Source organism: Halichoeres trimaculatus, unplaced genomic scaffold (genome assembly GCF_033239565.1).
Source record: "Halichoeres trimaculatus isolate MK-OKI-2021-1 unplaced genomic scaffold, fHalTri1.1 fHalTri1_scaffold_38, whole genome shotgun sequence".
Classification (NCBI taxonomy): Eukaryota; Metazoa; Chordata; class Actinopteri; order Labriformes; family Labridae; genus Halichoeres; species Halichoeres trimaculatus.
The window spans coordinates 90,846-113,522 of record NW_027437216.1 but is presented as its reverse complement, the minus strand read 5'-3'; the positions used below and the strand labels follow the sequence as shown (position 1 = coordinate 113,522).

The 22,677-nt window shown below is 40.7% G+C and overlaps 1 protein-coding gene across 1 annotated transcript; it reads right to left on the bottom strand.

Annotated features, from left to right (window-relative positions):
* Nucleotides 1-20,631: 20,631 nt before the first annotated feature.
* On the bottom strand, nt 20,632-22,521 carry LOC141786527 (uncharacterized). Its single transcript, XM_074665136.1, has 5 exons — nt 22,404-22,521; nt 22,299-22,316; nt 22,014-22,187; nt 21,745-21,830; nt 20,632-21,311 (listed from the first exon to the last, which is right to left on the bottom strand). The coding sequence occupies exons 1-5, from the start codon at nt 22,519-22,521 to the stop codon at nt 21,066-21,068; spliced, it is 642 nt and encodes a 213-aa protein (XP_074521237.1). The 3' UTR covers nt 20,632-21,065.
* Nucleotides 22,522-22,677: the final 156 nt, after the last annotated feature.

The following is a 22,677-nucleotide window of genomic DNA, read 5'->3' as shown; positions in this document are numbered from 1 at the left end:
TGGATGGACAGAATGTTTATGTGCGGGTGTCAGGGTCCACGGTGGAGGGCTGGTGAGCTGTGATAAAGATGAGAGGGGGATAGGGGTGGGTTGGGACAGGAGGCTGTGTACGGGGGATACTGGGTTTCTGGGGAGAGGACTTCTGTGGTCTCTGGTGTCTGGCCGGGTGCGCTGGGGGCCGGCACCGACTCGTGATAGGTGGTGGCCTGGGCTGGGTCCGTCCTCCCGGGTGCCTGACCGAACCCCTCCTCCTCGGGGGTGAGTGGCCCTTGGGCACAGGTGACCCCTGGTCTTACCCCCTGCACTCGATCGGGGGCCCTGCGTCTAGCGGGGCCTGCAGACCTCAGTCCCTGGCCCCTGGGGTCCTCCCTCCGCAGTGTCGGGGGCCTGCCTCTAGCCTTCCCGGGACGCTCCCCCCTTGCCTCCTCCTGGATTGGCGTGCTGCTGTCTCCATGGTGGTCTGTCTGGGCCCTGTGCTCTGTTGTGGCTGCGGGACGCCCGGGGATGAGGGCTATCTCAGTGCATGTCTGGCCTCTGGGAGCAGCGGGGCCACATCTGCATGATCACTCCTTGGCATGATCACCTGACCCAAATCAAACCCAATTTTCTATACTGCCACCTGTAGCCCTATATGTGTAGGTGAGTATATGCGTCTGTGTATAGATCTATATACGTATATGTACCTCTTTGCAATTGTCATTGTTGTGCTCACTGCTACTCATGATTTCTCCAGTTCATCTCTCCAGGTTCTTCTCGTGATTATGACGTCAAAGACCCCAGGATACTGTCTCCTTTCAGGCTCAGTAGCTGGTTATTTGTTTCTCCTGTCTGTAGTCATCTGTTCAGTTGTTGTGGTTGTTCTCTACTGTTGTTTTGTTGTCTCTCTCTCCCCCCCTGTCTAGTCTCTTCTCTACAATCTTTTCCTTTTTCACTGTTTCTTTCCTGATATCACCTTGTTCTGGTTAAGCAGTAATCTTCAAACTTGGCAATATACGGGAGGGAAACTGTATGGATACATGTATGAGTATGCGTATATATATGTGCATACATACGTATGTGTGTGTGTATGTATATATATGTATGTGTATTTATGTATAAAATATATATATATAATTTAAAAAAAAAACACTAATAAAGAGTACCATTTTAACACTCAAGGGCAGCTCTATACATTAACGGCTCCCTTTGGAAAAGCAAATGTGTTCTGCACAATACGGCAGCCAGACCATAATTCTGTTGTCGTGACGCTGAACAGGACAAGGGGAAAAAAAAAAAAAAAAAGAAAACCCGATAACTGCACTACCTGAGATCTCCAGCCCAAACTAAAACAACAAAACCTGGGTGAGAGAGAGGAGACAAAAGAAGCACAAGTACAATGCAGTTATAAAATTTCACACAGGGATGAATTTTGTGCAAAGTTTTGAGAGTTTAGAGCACAATGAAGGCACATAATCTGGGATTAAAGAGTCTGAGGAAATAATAATCCTTATGGTTTCAAGAGGGCCTTCGCCCTGTTTTTAGGCTCAGGCCCTAATCAACCATCCCATTGCTAACCCCTATACGTGAACTAATATGTGAGAGCGTATTTTATCTATTTTTAGTTTAACACACAGTGTGTCAGGTTTCTTCTAAACACTCAGATCTTGATAATATCATATCTTACTCATATCTTGGTGGGAATTCACACAGTGGAGCCTGACTTTGGTCATGGGCTCCTTTTTTCAAATCAGCAAATACATTTATAGATACTACCTGTTAAATTTCTCTGTTATTCATCAAATTAAATCACAATACACACTTTAAATATCAACAAAAGAAAGTTTTCTGACCTGAAAGACACAACAGACACAGAAAGATCCTCTCCATCAAGGTGCTGCTCTGTGGACTGTGCAGGACCACAAAGAAACCCAGGGGTTATGAAGATCCCACTTTAGGTAAAAAGCGTGATGACAGCTCAGGCAGTGGCACAGTCTAACTTGGATGTCAGGATGTTGTATCTTTCTGAATGTTGGCCTTCACATCATGAATCAGGAGGAAAAACCTGCGATGATCCCAGAGCGAAAACAAACCCAGCCCTATTGAACAAGAAATAAAGGGTAGTCCACTCAAATATCCTCAAAGAAGCAGCTGGCTCTGTGGCTTAGTTTGCCTTTTATTGTGACGGCTGTGTTGATTACACCAACACAGGATCTCAAAGAGACTTATAAAACAGTTATGTTAATTATAATTTGAGTTCAGATTAAAAGGTTTTTAGATCATTTATACAGTGAATTACTGTTTCTGTTATCTGTTACTATGGGGGTGAAACCTGGTTAAAAGTTGTCTGGTATGTGTCCAGCTTTTGCTCGATTCTCAGTCTGTTCCAAAATAAACACCACATGTTGAAATACGATAACTTTTCCCTGTTGCAGGAGCACGCAGAGTCTTTAATTCAACTTCATGTGTATGATGTACAAAACATTATGGAGTTTTTTTTCATTACTTAACTTCTGCACCAAAAAAAAACCAAACAACAACCAAAAAAAAATCATCAGATAAACACGGGATTGACTCTCCTTTCAAACACAGGAGACAGTAAAATTTATGCAAGAACCAACAGACATTAGTCATCCAGATGAATAGTTAAACGCTGGGAGCTGCCTGAAAAACAAGACGACAGAAGCTCATGTAGAGGACTGACAGCTGAGCCTGGAGAGTTAGTATCTTCCTGTGGTGTGTACTCCTATAAAAAGCCTGAAATTCTGAAGAAATCTTTATTCTTTAATGATCCGTCAGAAAGTTTCCTGCTGATGACAACCATTCAAAAGTTTCAGTCATACCTACTGGCCAAAAGCAGTACTACAGTGCACTCTGCACTGTAACGAACCAACTGTGAAATTCACAGTAATAAACTGGCAGCAATTGGCAAGTTATTGTAAAAAAAATTACAGTGATCAACTGGCAACAATCGTCAAGTAAGATATTGTGAAAAAAATTACAGTGTTGTAGCTGTATAGCTGAACACGGTAATTCAAATTTACTGTATGTTTTATTATAGCATTATTTTTGTAACTGTAAAATGTAACACAGTAAATTTTATGTATCGTTATTTATATTACAGTAATATTGTTGCAACTGTAAAATTAAATAAAGTAACTGCACTTTACTGTATCTTATGTAACAGTACTGTTATTGTAACTGAAAATCAAAATCCAGTGTTTACTGTATGTTTTTTACGGTAGAGTTAACTGTAACTGTGAGCCAAAAGACAGCAAATAATAAGTGTTATTTTGTTTTACTGTTGTTGTGGTTTTTTTTTGTTTGTTTGTTTTTTGGGCTGTAAACAAGAAAAACAAAAATGCTATATACTGTATTTTTACTAATTAAATTGGGACAACAAAATAAACATTTTCCTAACTATTTATTTTTTTGTGCATAAACACAAAACAATGGATACAAATATCCATACATAGCATTAGCAAAATGTATGATCACCATCAAGTTTTCAGAACATGTTGTGAAACATCTTACAATATTCCTTGCCATAATATCCATAAAAACAGTGGCAAAAACATGTCAACAAAACTCTTTTTTGTATAGGGCACTCTGTGAACATTTGTGGATTCCAAGTAGAAAAAAACTCCATAAAACAATGGATATAAACATCCAGAGATCATATAGACAAAACACTATTTTTGCATAGAACAAGCTGTGAACATTTTTGCACTCCGAGACTCCAAGTGTACAAAGACATCTTGCCTCTTAGGATCCATCACCCAGTCTGTTCCACAGCAACATCCTGAAAAAGCAACAATCATAGTAAATAAGAAGCGTTTAAACAACCTATATTTGTGTAAGTTTGCCAAAAGCAGTGCTGTACTGCAGCTTTACAGCAGTTTTTCCTTAACAGAAAACTTTTATTAAAGTGCTGTGGTCATAACACCAGATTTATACTGGCCACTAAAACGCTCCCATTCACATCTGGGGGTTATTCCAGTAAGTACAATTTTTCGTTTTTCTTTTTAAACCGACGCGCCAGGCCTGTACACTGGGGACACTGGTTCAGATTGACAACTAAATGATTGTTTTCTTTTATAATTTAAAATGTGGTGGTTATGATCAGAACTAAAGTGGAAAAAAAGTATAAAAAATTAATGAAATTTCAGGCTGTTTTAGAAGGGCTTAAAAAAAAGGAATATTTTAGCTACGCTGTGAGACTAAAGTCGGTCAAGAGAATGGTCACTTACATGCAACGATGCACGTGGGCTGCTCCACTCGCTTCTGTTAACCTTGGAGTTGTCCTGGTATTTTCACAAAGTGCTGAAAAACAGTCCTCCTCTTCCTGCAGCAGACTAGAGATGGTTGCAAACTCCTCTTACAATCCGTTTTGGTTTGGTACAGAACAGAAGCCAAAACCAATAATGCGTCTTAAAACAACACCAGCACTCAGTAATCCGTTCGCGCCAGTCAGTCTCTATTCGTTGAGCTTGCCGCTTACTTGTTAGCTGCAGCCATGTGAATCGCGCATGGTGATCACATGACCCAGGTGGCTTCCCGGGCATGAGCAGCTGCACCAACCAGCATCTGCTCTCTGATCACCGTAGTTCCTCTAGTAAGATGATTACCGTAAATGACAGCAGGCTTTTCTTTTGTCCATCCCCAGGTTTGATACTGAAAAATGCAGCCTCTTTTTCTTTTCTTTTTTTTTTTTTTTACTCCATATAAACACTAATCATAGAACAAATTAAATGAAATACCATACCATACCATACCAGCTTTATTTATAGAGCACTTTTAAAAACAACCACAGCTGTAGACAAAGTGCTGTACAGGTAGATCAAATGAAATGATAAAAACAGATAATTAAAAACAGAAAAATAAAAGAAAAACATTTTAAAAACAATAAAAAGCAAATAAAAAGGGAAGTTATTGTAAAGGGAAAGGGAAGTAAAAGGGAATAAAAGAAAATAAAAGAGAATAAGACCAGGCAAAGAAACTAAGTCTCGCTGGAGTTAAAAGCCAAAGAATAAAAATGGGTTTTAAGACGTGTTTTAAAAGTGGACAGTGAAGGGGCCTCTCTAATGTGCAGGGGAAGACAGTTCCACAATCGGGGAGCAACATTAGAGAAGGCCCTGTCCCCTCTGAGCTTCTTCCTGGACCTTGGTACCTGCAGGAGCAGCTGGTCGGCTGACCTGAGGGACCGAGAGGGTGAGTAGGGCTGAAGAAGCTCAGAGGGGAAATAAAACAAAGATAGAAATCCAAATAGAAAAGCTGTATAAAAAGCTCAAAGTACAATATAAAAACTCTTTTGGATTATTTTATTTTTATAGATTATACATTCGATAAATTTGAATTAAATGTATTTGATAGGAATTAATACATTTTATTTTCCTTGATGCTGTTTCCTGAAATGTGTATTGCTTTGATTGGGAATGGTAGCTGCAAAGCAGCCAAAAGCTGTTTTAATTCCCTGAATATGTCACTTAAAGTTTTGATATTTTTTCCATTTTCTCCTTAAGGAACTTCACTGTGTGTGAAAGAGCATGTGATCTTTAGCCCCAGTGAAGCTCCGCTCACCGAGACACAAACACGTGCACCCATTTACACCCGCAGACAAGCTCATTTCATATAACGGACAGAGAGCTGGAAAACCACCACAAGAAACATCTCCCAGTGCTTTCTCCATGTAGATGCAACAATCACTCTCCTGTGCTCGCTCCTAAGCTCCTGCAGAGTGACCCAACTCTGCAGGACCTTTGGCAGGCCAAGAGCCCCAGTAGGACGATAGGACCCCCAAGGGGCTTCCTGGGGGTCCTATTGCAACAGGAACAAAATATTCTGGTAGAGGACCCTCTGATAAGCAACATACTCAGATTTCATGTTCACAGCTCAAAGTGTGTATAAGTCTTTAGATGGAAGCATGCGTAAAGGCCACATTTACTCTGATGGTTGACCCCTGTGACCTTTGGCTCTTCCCGAGGTGCTGCGGCTCTGAATTTGTACACAGTGCATGGCTTGACCCCCACGATGAACACAGTAACATTTCAGCCCCTTATGTCAAAGCGTTTGGGAGTTATTAATTTTCCCTGTATTTTGTAATTTCAAATTTCAAAAAGTGCCTTTTTAGCTGCCATGCTGCAACCTTTGACCCCACTGACCCCAAACATGGCACATGGGATGGCCCTAGCCCCCCACAAACAAACTTAAAATTTAACTCTCCAGCTTAAACCTGTCTCCTTTAAGACTCATAATATGTTACTGTGAATTTTTACAATGTCGACTGGTTGTTGTCATTTGTTAAAAGTAAATGTTATTGTAAATTTTGATATATTACTTTGGATTTCTACAACACCAGACAGGTTGCTGGATTTCCCAGAGTACGTGATATTACACTGAATTTTTTATTGGTTGCTGTAATCTTCCACAGTACATCCACAGTTGAGGTTTCTACATAACAGTACACAATATGTAACCGTGAAATTCTACACTTCTGCAATAAATACTGTGATCTTTCACAGTACTCTACAGGTTACTGCCTTTTCCCACAGTAAATTATTTGTTACCTTAAATTCCAATGTATAACTGTGAATTTCTACAGTACCATACTATCTACCCTACCAGACACAATATATTACTGCAAATTTCAATGAATTATTGTGAAATTTCACAGTACTGTAACTCTTGCTTTGTTTTTTTTTTACAGCATTGACGACATTACTGTGAATAACCACAGTAAAACTTGGTCTGCTGTGAATTTATACAGTATTGTGTTTATTACCGTGACTTATACAGTATTTTGCCAATTACTGCTAATCATACAGCATTTTACTTTAAAAATATTCACAATAACTAACCTTACAGAAAGACTGTAAATTACTGTGTATTTCACAGTCATTTTTTACAGTGTGTGGTTGAAACAATGGATGTGTGCTTGACTTTGGGGCCAGGTCTCATGGACAATTCAACCTTCAAGCCGTAATGTAACATCTCAGTGTACAGAGGGGTCTCACATCCACTGTGTCCCCTCCTCACTCACTCATGGCTATAAAACACTGTCACAACAAAAGTGACTTTGCTGTAAAATAACAGTAACATACTGTCTGCAGTGTTACCAGTGTTTTATTTTTTTAAATACATTTATACACTATGTTACCATATACAGTATAATACTCGAAAAAAATAAATAACAGTGCATGCCTTGTAAAATAACAGGAACCCACTGAGTGAAGAGGCAGTCAAAGGACGTCCTTTCAGAGTCATTTTTGAACGTCTAACTTTGGTCTCCAGACTGTTCCTCCAGACATGGTCTTAGTCTGACATCTACTGGATGTCCATTTATGACGTCTACAGGACCTTCCTATAAGAGTGATCCAAAATAAGAAAGAAAAGAAAAAAGATCTGTTCATGTTAATTCAGTCAGGAACCCTTTGTCTGTGTGGAGCACCATGACTTCCTCATTGGCTGTGCCGTATTCTTGAAGACACTGGACCACAGCCATAGACACAGTAGAACGGTTGTTCTCCTGTAGGAAAACAATGTCAGCAAGGTGGGGCAGGATCCTCCCAGATTCATCCTTCTCCAGGAGGCAATGAAGATGTTCACATCCTCAATCTGGAGTCTCCTACAAGCTTCTTTTTCTTTGAGGTAGACTGATCCTAGGTATTTCTCCTAAGGCTGGTGGAAACCAGGAATGGCTCCTCCACCTCCTCCTCCTCCTCCTCCTCCTCGATGACATTGTCCTTCATGAGTTTTCTCATTATTGGGTGATTGCTCTGAGAGAGTGGGATGTTTTACTACAGTGCAAGGGGCAACCTAATCTTCACAAATTTTAGGGTCAAGGGAAAAAATATTCTGTCAAGATAAATAATCACAGCTGGTGAAAAAATAGCCCCACTCCACTGTAGCCTGCCTCATTCAAGGACGTCTATCTCACAAACCAGCTCTGGTTTCATGACAAAACCAACTTGATATTTTGAATAAAGCTTTTACAGCATGTTTCAACAATAAATCAAAACTTCACGATGAAACTACTTTCTGAAGCAGAACACCAGGGAATTACAGCACAGCCCCACAGTCCGAGAGTCTTTCAGTTCTCCCTGCTTACACCCTTTGCCAAATGTAGACCTTTGTACACATGAAGACTTAAAGGAAAAGTCAGAACCACTTCCTGTAGGGGCATCTATCAGCATACAGCACAGAGCTGTTAGCAACACTCCTGGCATTACAGTGGATAGAAGAGCGTGGACTTTGTTCAGCTGTTGTTGGTCTCCATGACATCAGGACAAACTCCCATGAAACCCTGACATATGTCATCATTTTGTACTGGGACTCTGGCAGACTTTCAGAAAGGTGTCCTGTCAGGAGAGAGCTTGTGTAGTGAAAGTCCAGTTCAGTCAGTCCACTCCTGCTGAACCCAGTCCAACTTATTTTGAGCAGCACAACTTTGTCTTTGGCATCTTGGCTCTGAGCCTCATCACTTCATGCAGGATGACTTTACATGAAGTCAGTGATCCACATCATCCCAAGATGCTTTGCAAAAACAGCTCTAGACTGTACTCTGCAAAGACCTGGAGTAGAACCAGACTCATGTTAGAGAGACATCTGCAGAGACAGTGTTGGCTTAGAGAGAAAGGGATGTTTTTGATTTTACTCAACAACTTTGTTTACAGTAATGTGCAACAATGAAGAAGCTCATTTTTCACAGCCTAAAGAGCCTGATGATCACACAATGGACCATGTTTCCATAAAACCTGTAAGATCTGCCGTTCCTTTAAAGAAATGAAAGTCCACCCAGACTCTGGCTCTCACTAAGAGAAGGAAGAGTTCACTCAATTCCTTTCCTGTCCTCTTCTCCACCTCTTTCTTCCTGCTGAGAGAAATGCACAGTTTTTCCCGTCCTGATAAAAGAGTTTCAAAGTTTCCATCTGAGCGTGCTGGTGTGGACCAAAGTATTTTTAAAAACCAATTGGGGGGGATATTCCTTCTTGAGAAATACCCGGCGACGTGTGTAAAAGGCCTTAATCAAACCAACAACCTCCCAAACACAAGTCTATTCTCAATACTACTACACCACACAGACAGACAGGCTTCTGTTTCATGAAGAGAGGACACTTGGAAATTACTAATCATAGACAAGGTTAAGAATGTATTTATTTATTTATTTATTTATTTAGTTAGTTAGTTAGTTAATTGTGATATGAACAAATTAACCAGCAAAATCACCTCCTCACCCTGAGTCTCATATTCTGTCATAACCCCTGCTTTACCTCTCTGAGACACACTTCTACAAAGTGACCACTAGATGGCAGTAAACACTCAGGAGTAAAGAGCAGAAGGCGGAGAGAGGCCTGTTGTGTGAACAATAGATCATAACATTTTTTAGGACACCTTAACCCTTAACCACAATAATACAAACAGTCAGCCTGGTCCTTTTTCTCTTTTTAATCAATAAATGTGTCAAAAATGTATTTTGTGTGAATTCTTTTGCCCTTTTTTTCAGGACAAATCTCTCAGGAATTTGTCTTTCTATATTTTTTAGATGCTTCAACTGTGTGGACCAGCAAAATCAATGATTCATTTATTTGATAGTAACAAAGCAGTTTAACAACCAAGCATTAATCTGATGAAAAAAAAACTAGATCATAAAATGTGCATTTACCAGCAAAGGGCAAGAAAAAATTACAGGATAACGGTAAAAAAACAAAACAAAAAAAAAAAACCACACATCAACCTAACAAAACAACAATGTCCCAGCTCAAACAGAAAATTAAAAACATGGCAGCCTAAAAATGGTTACAGCTCTGTTTTGCTTTCAGCCAGAATCAGAATCAGAATCAGAATCGGGTTTTATTGCCAAGTATGCAACACATACAAGGAATTTGACTCTGGCAGTTGCTTTCTCCAGCACAAGAGGTCAGCCAGCACTTGACCTTAACAGTGAAAGATTTTAAATCTGTGTTCAGTTTGATTTCAGTTGGTAATGAATTTCAAAGTTTCCCCCTTTAACAGAGAAAGCTGACTGTCTAAAAGTTGATGTACGTTTTTTATTGATAAAGTTTCCATTCACTGTACTTCTGGTTATTCTGCTGCTGCTGCTGCTTCTCTGCCTTTTAATACATTTGGAAAGAGGTTCAGAGGCCAGATTATTGACAAATTATATAAAACAATAAACATACAAATAAATAAATAAATAAATAAATAAATAAATAAATAAATAAATAAATAACTTCCTAGTTAGTTTCCTGTTTATAAACACTGTTGATGTACAGAAGTTTCAGGCTATTTTTATGGAGATGAAATGTCGCCATCTTTTGGTGAATTTTATTCATAACACTCATATCAGATTAGACAAGATAAATCAAGATAATCCTTTAATTGAGCCACAATGGAGAAACAAGAACAAAATAATCACATGAAAATACTTAAAATAGAAATCATCAAATCAAATCATAATGAAGATTAGTATTAGTTGTAGTCGTGTTTTCATTAATTGCATTTTAATCTTTGTGAGGTTAGTATTTACATTAATCTCATTGTGTTATTTAACAGTCAGACCAAATCAAACCTTAATAATCTGCTTGTTTGATGGATTTCTTGTCCTAACAGGGTCCATGTTGAAGTTTGTTCGTGAGGGTGTCACAGAGCCAGCACCCAGCAAGTCACCAGAGTCCTGTACTACCAAGCTGGATTTTCTTTTAGCCAGGTAACTTCAGGGTTAACCTCTGCAATCAGCTGTTTACAGTAATATGATGATGATAGGCTTCAACTTTCAGGAAACGGAGATGCACTCTGCAAGAAAAGACAAGTGAGGCAAATTTTGGCCTTAAGACTGTTTGCTGTTGCCCCTGACAAATACATGTAAACATTACCAAAAGATAACATAAATGTAATCATTTTCATTAACTGCTGAGATCATATCGTCAACAAAAACGAACTATGAGACTCAGAAAATGGAAAATACCAGTCAAGTGGTTAAGTGGTTTTGCACTTATGGAAGATATATGTCAGTTTAAAAACTGGAATATTCCAGTAGGAAGTGGTGTATTCCATATAGCCAGAAGTGGTATACAAAAGGCACGTCTCAAAGCCATAAACTGCAGTTTCCTCTCTCCTCTCTCCTTCCCAGCACTTTCTGAGTAGCCATATTGAAGGACGTTCCAAAGTGATAATTGTGCTCAGAGGAGGGAGAGGGGAGGGAGAAGGGAGGAGACTGATCGGAGCAGCTGTGATCGAGGAAACACAAGAGCTGGCTTTGCGAAAGTCTTTTGACTGACAGACACGCCCCCATATGGAATATCACTCTCTGATTGGACACTACAGAGTCTCAGACTTCTCTGAAACTTCACATCAGCAGAGTTTAACTAGAAAAGCAATTTCTGAAGAAATTGCGCTGTGAATGCAGAATGCTGAAGCAGCTTGCGCTGAACTGCTAATGCAGGAAGCTGAACATGAAAAACTCAAGATATGTCTGAAATGGTTGAAATAGTCCTGAAAAGCTTTCGCTCAACTGCTAACGCAGAACGCTGAACATGAATGACTGAAGTTATGTCTGAAAATGGCTGAATGAAGTCTTACAAAGCTTGCGCTGAACTGCTAATGCTGATACTGAACATGAATGACTGAAGATATGTCTGAAAATAGAAGAAAGAAGTCATGAAAGGCTTGCACTGAAATGCTAAAGCAGAATACTGAACATGAATGACTGAATTTATGTCTGAAAATGGTTGAAATAATTCCTGAAAAGCTTGCACTCAACTGCTAATGCAGAGTGCTGAATAAGCCCCCCATTAACTCTTGGATGAAAGGAAATTAATGGATGAATCAATGGAATGGATAAATGAATTTAAAGTTCAAATGGCTGCATCTTTTCAAAATTCGAAGCAATGAATTAAATTTTAAAGAATATTTATGGAAACAATGACCTGGCTGAGGAATATTGCAAGTCTTATCTCTTGAAATCCTGTGTGTCCTGTGAGTGAGTTTTTAATCATGTAAGCCTTTTAGCTGAGGCTCATCTGAAGCCAGATGTTGCCATGGTAATCATTGTTTACCAACTGCCATCAGAGAGCTGGTGGAGTCTGTTGATTCCCAACACATTTCCACTGAAATCAGGGTGTCAAACTGCCTACGACTGTGACAAAACCAAAGGGCCGATCAGAAAAATGATCACACCGTAGGATTCCTGAGACCCTGAGGAAGCTCTCCACGTAAAATTCATGTCTGAAGATGCAGAAATACGCCCATGACAGCAATAGATAGATGAGGGAAATTTGACTGATCCCTGAGAAAACCCCTCAGGAATTAACATTGGGGTACATGGGTGCCAGAGCTGACTTTGCCCGACAGTTGGCCACTTTGTGAAAAAGGGCTCAAATCTTTTGCTTTAAAAACCACTTTGTCAGAAGCAGGACAAGCCTCCCTACATTTTGAGGGCTTATTTGTGTTGACAGCTCAAAAAATGTGGCCAAGAGAGCAGTTTACCCAGAAGTTTCCCAGGTCTTGTTTCCCCCTCTCCCCAGTCTGTCATTTGAATCTCCCAGTCTAAGCCAAAACATTCCGTCCAATACACACCAATGTTAAATGGCTTGAAGAGCTGAAAATCATCATGACCTTTGAAGGGTCATTGTGAAGTAACTATGAATGCTAGGAAACATTTGAAACCCACTGAATGAAGCCAAAAGATAGCTGAATATTGTGAAGTTTGAATGGAGTTTGTAGCTGAATGTATGAATTAATGAGGAGGGTTTGAAGCAGGCTGAAAAAATGTCCTGAAGGGAGGAAATTTTGAAAATTCCGCATTCATCTCTATGGGACCGAAATTTCGTAAATTGTTGAATATCTCGGAAAGTATTTGTGAAAAGTTTCTGAAGAGTCATACCCCCCTTGTCCCCACTGAAACACACGTTTTGAAGTTTGAACGGTGAAAATCGGTTGAAGTTTGTAGAAGTTTTAGCGGTCCAAAAAAGCGGGCGGAAGAAGAAGAAGAAGAAGAAATTTTTTTGACACAAAAGAACATATGCTGTGAATGCATTACTGCATTCACAGCAATGAGAGAGAAAACAGGCACTGAGGATGGTTCAGAAACAGGTCATGAAGGATCATGAAGGTCATGATCAAAAAACGGTTTGATGTGAGTTTGAAGAACAAAATACTGAACACGGCTGTCATCAAATCAATGAAACAGAAGATCAATACTGAAAACTGAAATCTGATAAACAATATCTTCCTGAGACATGATAAACTAGGTTATATTAATAAGTTTTAGTTTTGTTAAATGTGGTCACTAGATGGTGCCCTTGCTCAATTTTTTTGTACTCTTCTGAAACAACTCTTCTGTATACACTTTGTTGTGTTGTGTTCATGAAGTATGAGAGCAGGCAGGCAAGACACCTGCACTCAAGTTTTGTGTCAGGTTAACCTCTTGTAGTGGCACTAAAAAAATACACCAAAGGCTAAAGATCAAAGATCGAGTAAGTTTGCTTATCGTCCAGACCCAAGAAGACAACTGAACACTCCAACATCAGGCTAAATAATTCATAAATAATCTGATAATGAGGCATTTTACTGGTGAAGTGATCTGTGTGCACACAGAGTGAACAGAGAGCAGGTTTTTTTCATGTTAACGTGTTAAACAGGTTAAAAACACAGACAAAGCTCTGTTACTGTTTTTGTTTGCTCAGAGTTATTACAGCACACATGTACAGACACACAAACAGCTGTTAGAGCTGACTGACAGATGATCCAGAGGTGATCAGCTGTCATCACTGAACACGTGGCTTCATGTGACACTGCAGAGGAGAGGACGTTTCATTGCTCTAAAAACAAATCTCCTCTATTCCTTTCTCCTCTGTTCATTTCCTCATTTCCTCTCTCCTCTCTTTATTTCTTTGCGTGTCTTCCATACATCTCTGGTAGGAGGGACTAAGACACAAGTGAACGACTCCAGTGGAGGAAGGAAAGATGAAACTTTGGAGCTTTGAGATGCAACCTATGAAACAATGAGGCCAACATGAAAAAGTAGAAAGCTGCAGTAATCTGTCTGAGTCTTGTTCCCTGTGAGAAGAAAACAGCAGCAAACTCCTAAACCTGTCTTGAAGGATCTTAGCTGTTTTAAAATAAATCATAAAACACAGGGATGGTATGGTAATAGAATGGGGGGAAAAAGAAAAGAAAAAACTGAAGAAAAAGAAATTTGACAATCAAGAACTAACATAAGAAAAAAAGAAATAAAGTTATAAAATTATAAAAACCCTATATGAAAGCCATATATTTGCTTGTTATCACCAAAATATGTACTGATGACTGTATCTTAATGCAAGAAAGATGAAACTACAGTGGGATTACACTGACACATTTATATAACCATATACATAAACTCTTTATTCAATATTTAGTAATATTTTGTAGCCATATATCGTTTCATATCAATACATGCAAAAATGTAAAATAGAGGAGACAAAAACTGATGATGTTATACATATATGGAAACACAATTTATTCTTATTGATGTGTTAGCTTTTTGTGTGTCTTGTTTCACATTTTAGTATAAATAAGTAAAATATATTAATGAAAACATTTAGTCAGTCTTTCTTATGACTTTACTGCAATTAATAGTGAACCTGATTTTCCTTGACAACATTCTGGTATTTGTGTGTGTGTGTGTGTGTGTGTGTGTGTGTGTGTGTGTGTGTGTGTGTGTGTGTGTTCTTATTTTTTCCATAATGTTTCTCTGATTATACTGGAATTGTTATAATTGTTTGTGTGTTAAGTTTGGTGAGCGTCTATATATCCATCCATTTTCTATACCGCTTATCCTGTTTAGGGTCGCGGGTGGCTGGAGCCTATCCCAGCAATCATTGGGCGAGAGGCAGGGTACACCCTGGACTGGTCGCCAGTCAATCGCAGGGCTGACACATAGACAGACAACCATGCACGCACACACTCACACCTAGGGACAATTTGGTGTGACCAATTAACCTGGTAAGCATGTTTTTGGACTGTGGGAGGAAGCCGGAGAACCCGGAGAGAACCCACGCATGCACGGGGAGAACATGCAAACTCCACACAGAAAGACCCACCGGCCGAGGTGGGGATTTGAAACGGTGACCTTCTTGCTGTGAGGCTGCAGCGGCGTCTATATGTATATATATATATATATATATATATCAGAGAGAGAGAGAGAGAAACAGAGAGACAGAGACAGATAGGTTGTCATGAAGATATAGATATAAATACATGTATAACAGTAGTTATAAGGTGTTGTTCTCAGTAGTTGATGACTAACTGTTCATGCTTGGCTTTGATTTTCTTTCTCAAAGCAACATTTTCATGCTCCCTTCATCCTCTTTGACAGCTTCTATGGCCTGTAGGCCACAGATGGCAGCTTGCTGTGCATGCTGTACAATGAGAGACTGTGAAATGTCTCACCAATCCAATCCAGGCTTCAATCCAGGCTTGTTCATTCTGTGAATCACTTTCTTCTTCTGATTATTTCTAAAATAAAGATGTTGGTTTGTTTTCTACCTTTATTTCTCATCTTTTCCTCCACATCCTTCAATCTTTAAATCACATTTCAGATGTCTCTGAAAATATTCTTCCTCACAAATAAACCTGTCAGTGACAACACTTGTTGGAAAGTGACCCTGTTCTTCTACTTCCTTCTGCTTCATTATTTAGTAACTTCAATTAGAGGAAAAGGGTTTAACATGGTTCCAGTCCAGAAGATTAAAGTGTGTGCTGAAGCCTGTGTAACGTAAGTCAGGCTGGGACCTGGTTTCGCAGCTCTAACCTGGTCTCCAACTTTAACCCCCCCAAGGAAGGAGAGGTAATAAAGCAAGTTTTGGAAAAACAGACCTCTGCGCTCAAGTGGTTTTCTCCCGAAGTCTGCCTCATCCCTTCTCTGATGTTTGCAAGACTGTAAAACATTAAGACACCGCTGTAAATTCGAAGACTTTTTGTTGACACCTGGCGGACATGTGAAACTGTACAGACATCCTTCTCTCAGGGAGAGGCTGGAGAGACCTCCCAGCCTCCACCTTGTATCTTGTGACCCTCGACCTTTCTCTCTGGGAACAAGAAAGAAGGAATGCCAGGGGGAAGATTTGCTCCCCACCTTCTCCTCAAAGACAAAGACTCTTTGATTCACACAGTTGAGAACAGCACAAAAATGATGTTTTTACACTAAGACTTACATGTACATCTTCACCTTTGCAAACATGTACTGTGTAATGAGAATCATTGATAATGTGTGTGTGAAAACTGCTGTCTTCCCATTGAAACATCTTGATTTTGATTTTATTGGGTTCATAAAGAGAAAAACCTATCATGTTTAGTCTTGATGTGAAGCTTAAATCATAAGAAATGTTATTTTGACTATTACACGTGGGAATCTCTTTACAGTTTAAAGTTATAGTTAGTAAGTGATCTCTGGGACAATCTGATCCACGTGCAGAAAGATGAGAGGTGGAGGGGCGTCAGCCTAAAGTGACCTCACTGACTCGGCGGGAAAAAGCTGAGTAAAACTCCACTCCAGGACAAGAACATTGGCTCTTTCCTCTACCCCTCATCCAAGCTCTTTCCTCTTACTTCTTCCAGAAGGTTCCTCTTCTCCTTCTGCTCCTGAATCTTCACACGTCCTCAACTGGCAACGCACATTCCAGCTCAAGACCGGCTCCAGACTGGCTGAGACGCAAGTCACCTCAGCCCAACTGCATCCAGTCATCTATCGGTGCCTGGGTCTCTCCCTGAGACTCCCAGCTGATCGACGGGGATTCCCCCTCATACGCTGACGTCAGGAGACGAGCGCTGCTCACTGCTTTCCCTGCGGTGATTCAACTTTGGAACTCCGCCAAAGTTTCAACCCGACGCTCGGCATCATCGCCGCTGTTTCAGCCGCTACTGCCGCTGTGAGAATCGATTCTACGTGTAGCAGGATGAGTTGCCTCATCTCTGCTCCTCTGGTTTGCTCTTTCTCCTCTCTCTCTCATCTTGGCTCTTTGGGGTTGGGCTTTTAGCCGCCCGCTGATTAGCCAATCAGAGCAGGAGGCAACTCTATATAGATAGGCCCTGCTCCTCTTGTCGCTCTCTTGCTCTTTGGCTCTGGGGTCCCGCCCACTTCCCGGTCGCCACACTTCCTGCCTCCTCTGCAGCACCGGTGCAGACCCGCACCGTTCCCGCTTCAGCATTGGGTGCTGTCTGGTGTCGTTTGGCCACCGTCGCTCCCGAGCTTCAAAGCTCACCTCCTCTCTGCTCTCCCTGACTGATCTGGTGCCTGGGTAGGGACGCTCTGGGTGTGTGCTACGGCAACAGTGCTGCAGCACCGTGCTGTCGGCTGCAGCAGCACAGGGGACGTCCTCACACTGATCTTCAGGGCTGCTTCAGGCGCTGCTAACTAATGCTAAGCAGGGAGCGCATTCTCTTCTCCTCCACATGTGATCTGGTGCGCTGAGCAGGACCTCTTGGTCGCATAAAGCGATAGAAACGCTGCTGCTTTGCTGAGAAATGCTTCATTGACATGATTTATTTGGAACTGCCTTACTGAGCCCTGTTTGACAGGCTTTGCTATACGGGGAGCTGGTTTCGTTTTGTTAAGACTTAACTTGTTACTTTAATTGATTTATTGTTGTGTTTCGCTGTACTCGGATTATTTCAACTTTATTTTGTTTCCATTCTCTTGAGGTTTCTTTGATTCATTTAGTCTATTCTGTTGTTTTGTTTAGTTTTCCTTTCTTTTTTTTTCCTTTTTTTTCATCACTGCGCCTGGTTAAGCTACCCTGTGGCCACTTAACACGGGAATAGGCCAGTGTGGTGGTTCCTGGTGCCTGTGTAAGGATTCTGTGGGCCAAAAGCTGGTTTTATGTTGTGTGTTAGGGGCAGGATTGACACCCTTTAATTTCATTATTTTCTCTTATTTTGATTTAAACACTGTTAGAGGGGAATTTCGTTTATTTTCTTTTGTTTGGTATGTGTTCAGTTTTGTTTGATTGAAAACAGTGAGTGTTAAAATTCTTAAGTTGGGTTATACTTTAGAATTGGGCAATATTCAATTTTGGTAAATTGTTTTATTGATTAACTGTTTTCTTTGCAAGTGTAAATTTCGATAATTAGTTTCTATTTCTTTATTTCTCGTGTTTTTCTTAAGTAGCTTGGGATTATTTATGCTTTGGTTTTTGTTGTGTCAATCCCGCTAATTCTTCCCTCTCCTTTCAGGGCTGAAGCTCACAGTGGTGGTCCTGGTTCCCTGGTGGTGGTTTCCCTTCCCTGTGTGCTGTGAAACCTGCGGGTTTTGATTTTCATTTTTTTGGTTCTTTTCTTCACCATTGTGTGTGCGTGTGTATCACAATCCCGGGTGCTCTTCCTTGGGGGGTCTCCCTCCCCCTTGTGGTCCCGGACATTTCCCACTGGTAAGCCTCAGCCCTGTTAGGCTCCCTTCCTTTCCCTTCCTGAGTGAATGGTGTTTTTAAAGAAAAATAACGATTTTATTATTGAGGATTAAAAATGAAGAAAATTCTTGTATTGGAACCACGTTTCTTGCTCCATCTGTGAAAACGAACCTGTGAGTCCTTCAGAGGGTCTATCTAACTTCTCTGGGTGAAATTCCCAGAGTGGCGTTGCCTGGCTTTAGGTCATTAAAAATTAAAAAGTTATTGCCTCACCTTTTGGGTGGATGTGTGGTTAACTAAAAACAAATAAAACAAACCTCACTACCCGCTGCTCCGCCACATACGGACTCAACTAATCGGACATCACCTCCGTGACGCTCAGATGACCTGCAGTAGGCCTCCAGCCTCTCCATCATCCCTCAACGGACATCCGCAGACATCTGCAGCAGGACCCAGCCATCTCAGTCGCCCCCTCCGCTCTCGTCATCGGCCTCAGGACTTGTGTAAGACAATCTTGCATTTCTTGGTAGGGGAGACTGGGGACAGTTGCAACACTTTTTACATTACTCTCAGTTACTCAGAGAATATTTGGACTAGTCTCACCAAATCTTTACATATTAAACCTACATCCGTATGCTAAATGCCCATGCCATTTAAAGATGGCTACATATAACATATTCATTTGAATAGAGGAATTCAGATGTTGCAACTGACCCCAAACCTGGGGACAGTTGCAACACAGATCAGGGTTGCAACATATAAAAAAAACATTAATTTTTCACTAATTATTCTCAGTGTTTTGTCTAAATAGGACAAATACTAATGGTATGACCCAGAGTGGGCTCAAATTCAATTTTTTTTTTCTGTACAGCTTTAAGGTATTTAATTAGTTTTGTTTTGTTTTAAACCTTGAGTCAATGTGCAGATGTTACTGAAGCTATAAAAACTCAATATTACATTTTGGGACAAAAAGAATAGAATAACTTGCAATTATTTTTTGATGCCGTGCTTGCAAGATTCTTTTTTTTTAATGTGGAACCTGAACAGTGTGGTGTGGCATATGTCAAAGGCCACTGCCCTCACTGATTTGCCCTCAACTATAATAATATCTGAGGCTTGTTCCAAAATACGGAGGGGAACCCCTCTGTTAGTGACTCTCTTCCTCACTCTTTGCATACTGAAAATAAACAGAATACAATTTCTCTATTTAGATGATTCATTCACTCTATGACAAGTTTATATGACACATACAACATACAACAATAACTAATTGCTAAATTTTGCTTAACAAGTTATTTGGGAAATTATTTTCTTTATCATTAGCGTTAGTTTCTCCATGTGATTGCCTGTTCTGTTTATCATGAGCAATAAGATATATTAATGTTGCCTATTTTGAACTAAAAATGTTAAAAAATATGATTGTGTGGTCTTTTCTAGTATGACTAACCTAACAGCATGGGGACAGTTGCAACAGTTGCAACTGTCCCCATGGTACCAGTCATGACAAAACGCTGTGTGCTAGCTAGCCACATTGACATTGACACATGCTCACCATGTCATTTAATAGTCAACAAAAAGTGATTCAAACTAGAAAGGTTTGGATTCATTCATACATAAGGTCAGGACAGTATGACTAAAAAACAGCTCATGAAAAAAGCTACTTTCATACCTCCAAAACAACTTTACTTGATAGAAGCAGGACCAGATGCCCAAAATGGCCTCTCTCTCCTTGGTGGGTAGAGGGTCTAACTGAGCATGTGCAGTGTGAGTGTCATCACTCTAGCATGTTTCTGATTGGAGAAATAAGGCTTGTTGCAACCGTCCTTGCTGCAACTGTCCCCAGTCTCCCCTATATTGTGGTCAATGCCCCAGAGATCTTGGGTGGGTTAGTCAATTTATGTGGGTTGGTATGTTCTTTTATTCCATTTATCCAGTTTATTACAATAAGTTTCACTTTCAATTCATCAATGCATTTATCCTTTTATAGTTTTAAAATAAAGACTCTGCCCCACAAGCATCCTCAGCCATTGTGGTAAAGACGTGGCTCTTGTTAGTGTGTGCATTTAGTGGTCCTTAGGGATGGGTACCATATTAGATAGATAAGATAGACAGATAGATAACTTTAGTGTTCCAATTGGGAAATTGTTTTCACAGCCTGCCAAGCCCGCCATTCAGGTACTTTTATAGGTACTGACCGAATTCTGTCAAAAGTACCGGATACCGACTCACACAAACCCAAAAGGACCATGTTTAGGTACTTAATTGCATCCATTTGACTGTGAAGAGTGAAAGAGTAGGTGATTTTCCATACAAGACATAAACACAAAATTGGAAGGTTATATACTGATGAAAAATATTGCCAGGTACTGGCATCAGTACAGTCTCATTTTAAATGTGAAAGGTACCCATCCCTATTAGTCATCAAAGGGACATTTGGTCTTTGTGTGGTCCGTGAATTTGTGTTCTCTGGGGAAAATCTGAAGCAGCCACAGATACCGAGAAATATCATTAGAAATTTAGAAATGACCAGTTTTGAACTCCTGAATAACCAACAGGCAAATAGAAAAGAGCAAGACTGTTTGAGGATCAGGTCTAGAGTCCTCACAGGGTCTTAAGGAAGCAGGACTGATCCTCCAAATCAAGCCTTTAACTCTGACCTGTTGAACATCTGGACTCTATGACTCTCTGTACTGTTGGTTTCACTCTTTAGATGTTCTGGTGGTCTTCATGGAGCCAAACTGAAAACACAGATCCCAGGAACACACTGGCAGCTAGGAGATAAACAATGAAGTAAATCCGGTTCAGTGTTTTGGTCTTTCTGGTCCAGTAGCCAGGGTCCTCTTCTTCCTTCCTGCTGCTGAGAAGCAGAACCACTGTCTTCAAAACCTCCCTCAGCTCGTCGCTCAAATTCTGTAAGTCCTGGATCTCCTGGGTCAGCTGGCTGCTGCTGCCCTGAAAAAACAAAAACATACCATGGTGTATTAGAGCGGTTAGAGGAAGAAGAAGATGGAAAAGAGGAGTCATTGAACTGAAAGTCAACAGTGGACCTAATATTCTGTCTGAGAAGCTGCTGATGGGGGGAGGTGTTGAATAAAGGAAGAAAGTGTCAAATCAGCCTTTCTGAGGCTTTCAGATGACTCAGACAGTTACACCCCAAATGATTCAACCCTGATTGGAAATGAGCTCCATGAGCAAAATGTACAAACTTCCCTCTGTTAGCAACAACAAACCAAGAGCCGCATTCAAAGCCCTCTGCGTCTGCTCTCTTTCTGTCACCTAAAGCTGAGTCAGGGTTTGTTCTAGGGGCTCTGGATCTATGGGATGAAGAGAATATGGAGCAGAGAAGGATCACAGCAGTTTGACAGAAATACAATTTTATGCTGACCTCTTTCACCTCTGGCAGCAGCTCAGGAGGCATCCCAGCAGGGGACTGGTCAAAGACACGCACACAAGGAATGGATTTGTTCATGTCTGTAAAGAAACATGGGAAAGCTTAGAGCCTGAACAAAGAGACAACAAATTGAAATGATAGATTCTACATGAGGAAGATCTGGAGAAAGACTCTGCTGCTCCACAAATGAGGCAGCTGTCTGTTTCCTCCTTTCAGTCAGAAAGCTTTCTGTTAATATTGATGTTAGTTGAGCTGAATCTCACCTCTGAAGCACTCGTGGACTTTTCCTGCTTGGTCCCTGTAGTCCTCACCCAGGCTTTGGTCTTTATCTGCCTCTTGGTCCTGGGACACATGGTCCTTTTCCATCAGGTACATCATCAAAATGGTCTCCAAGAGGCTCAGCATCATCAGAGTAAAAACCCCGATACAGTAGACGGCTGAAAGAAGAAAGCAGTGACAGAAAGAGCAAAGCAATCAGTGAGCTCACAGTGAGTTAGTAGGTGCTGCTTAAGATCCATCAGTTAGTGCAGGACTCTGAGCTCCTTTACCTATGAGTGGGATCCTGTCTGAAGAAGAAGGCAGAATATCATTCAGAATCAGCTGCATCACTGTGACAGCCAGCAGCACAGTCACCTTGAAGCTCAGCTTCTCACCTCCACTTTCTGAGATCAGGAAGGAGGCCAAGTCCAGACACAGGAAGAACAGGACGGGGACTATGAAGTTGGCCACATAGAGGACTGAACGCCTCTTTATAGTCATCTGTGAAATCATGGTTAAGATCAGGTTGGTCTTTTTGTTCCAACACTTCAGTTAAGAAAGCTCAACAGTCTTTGTGCCCACTGCATATCAATGAGCTGTCAAATCAGCAGGTTAGCATCATACAGGTTATCATAGAGTCAAAGTCTTTGTTTAATGCTCACTGTTTCT

Bases quoted from the DNA above. Each gene is read 5' to 3' on its own strand.
- LOC141786527 (XM_074665136.1), bottom strand. From the start codon at position 22,521: ATGATTTCACAGATGACTATAAAGAGGCGTTCAGTCCTCTATGTGGCC. The intron at 21,831-22,013 runs GTGAGATTCAGC...GTTTCTTTACAG, and splicing joins AGTCCACGAGTGCTTCAGAG to ACATGAACAAATCCATTCCT. The intron at 21,312-21,744 runs GTCAGCATAAAA...TTGTTTTTTCAG, and splicing joins TGCTGCCAGAGGTGAAAGAG to GGCAGCAGCAGCCAGCTGAC.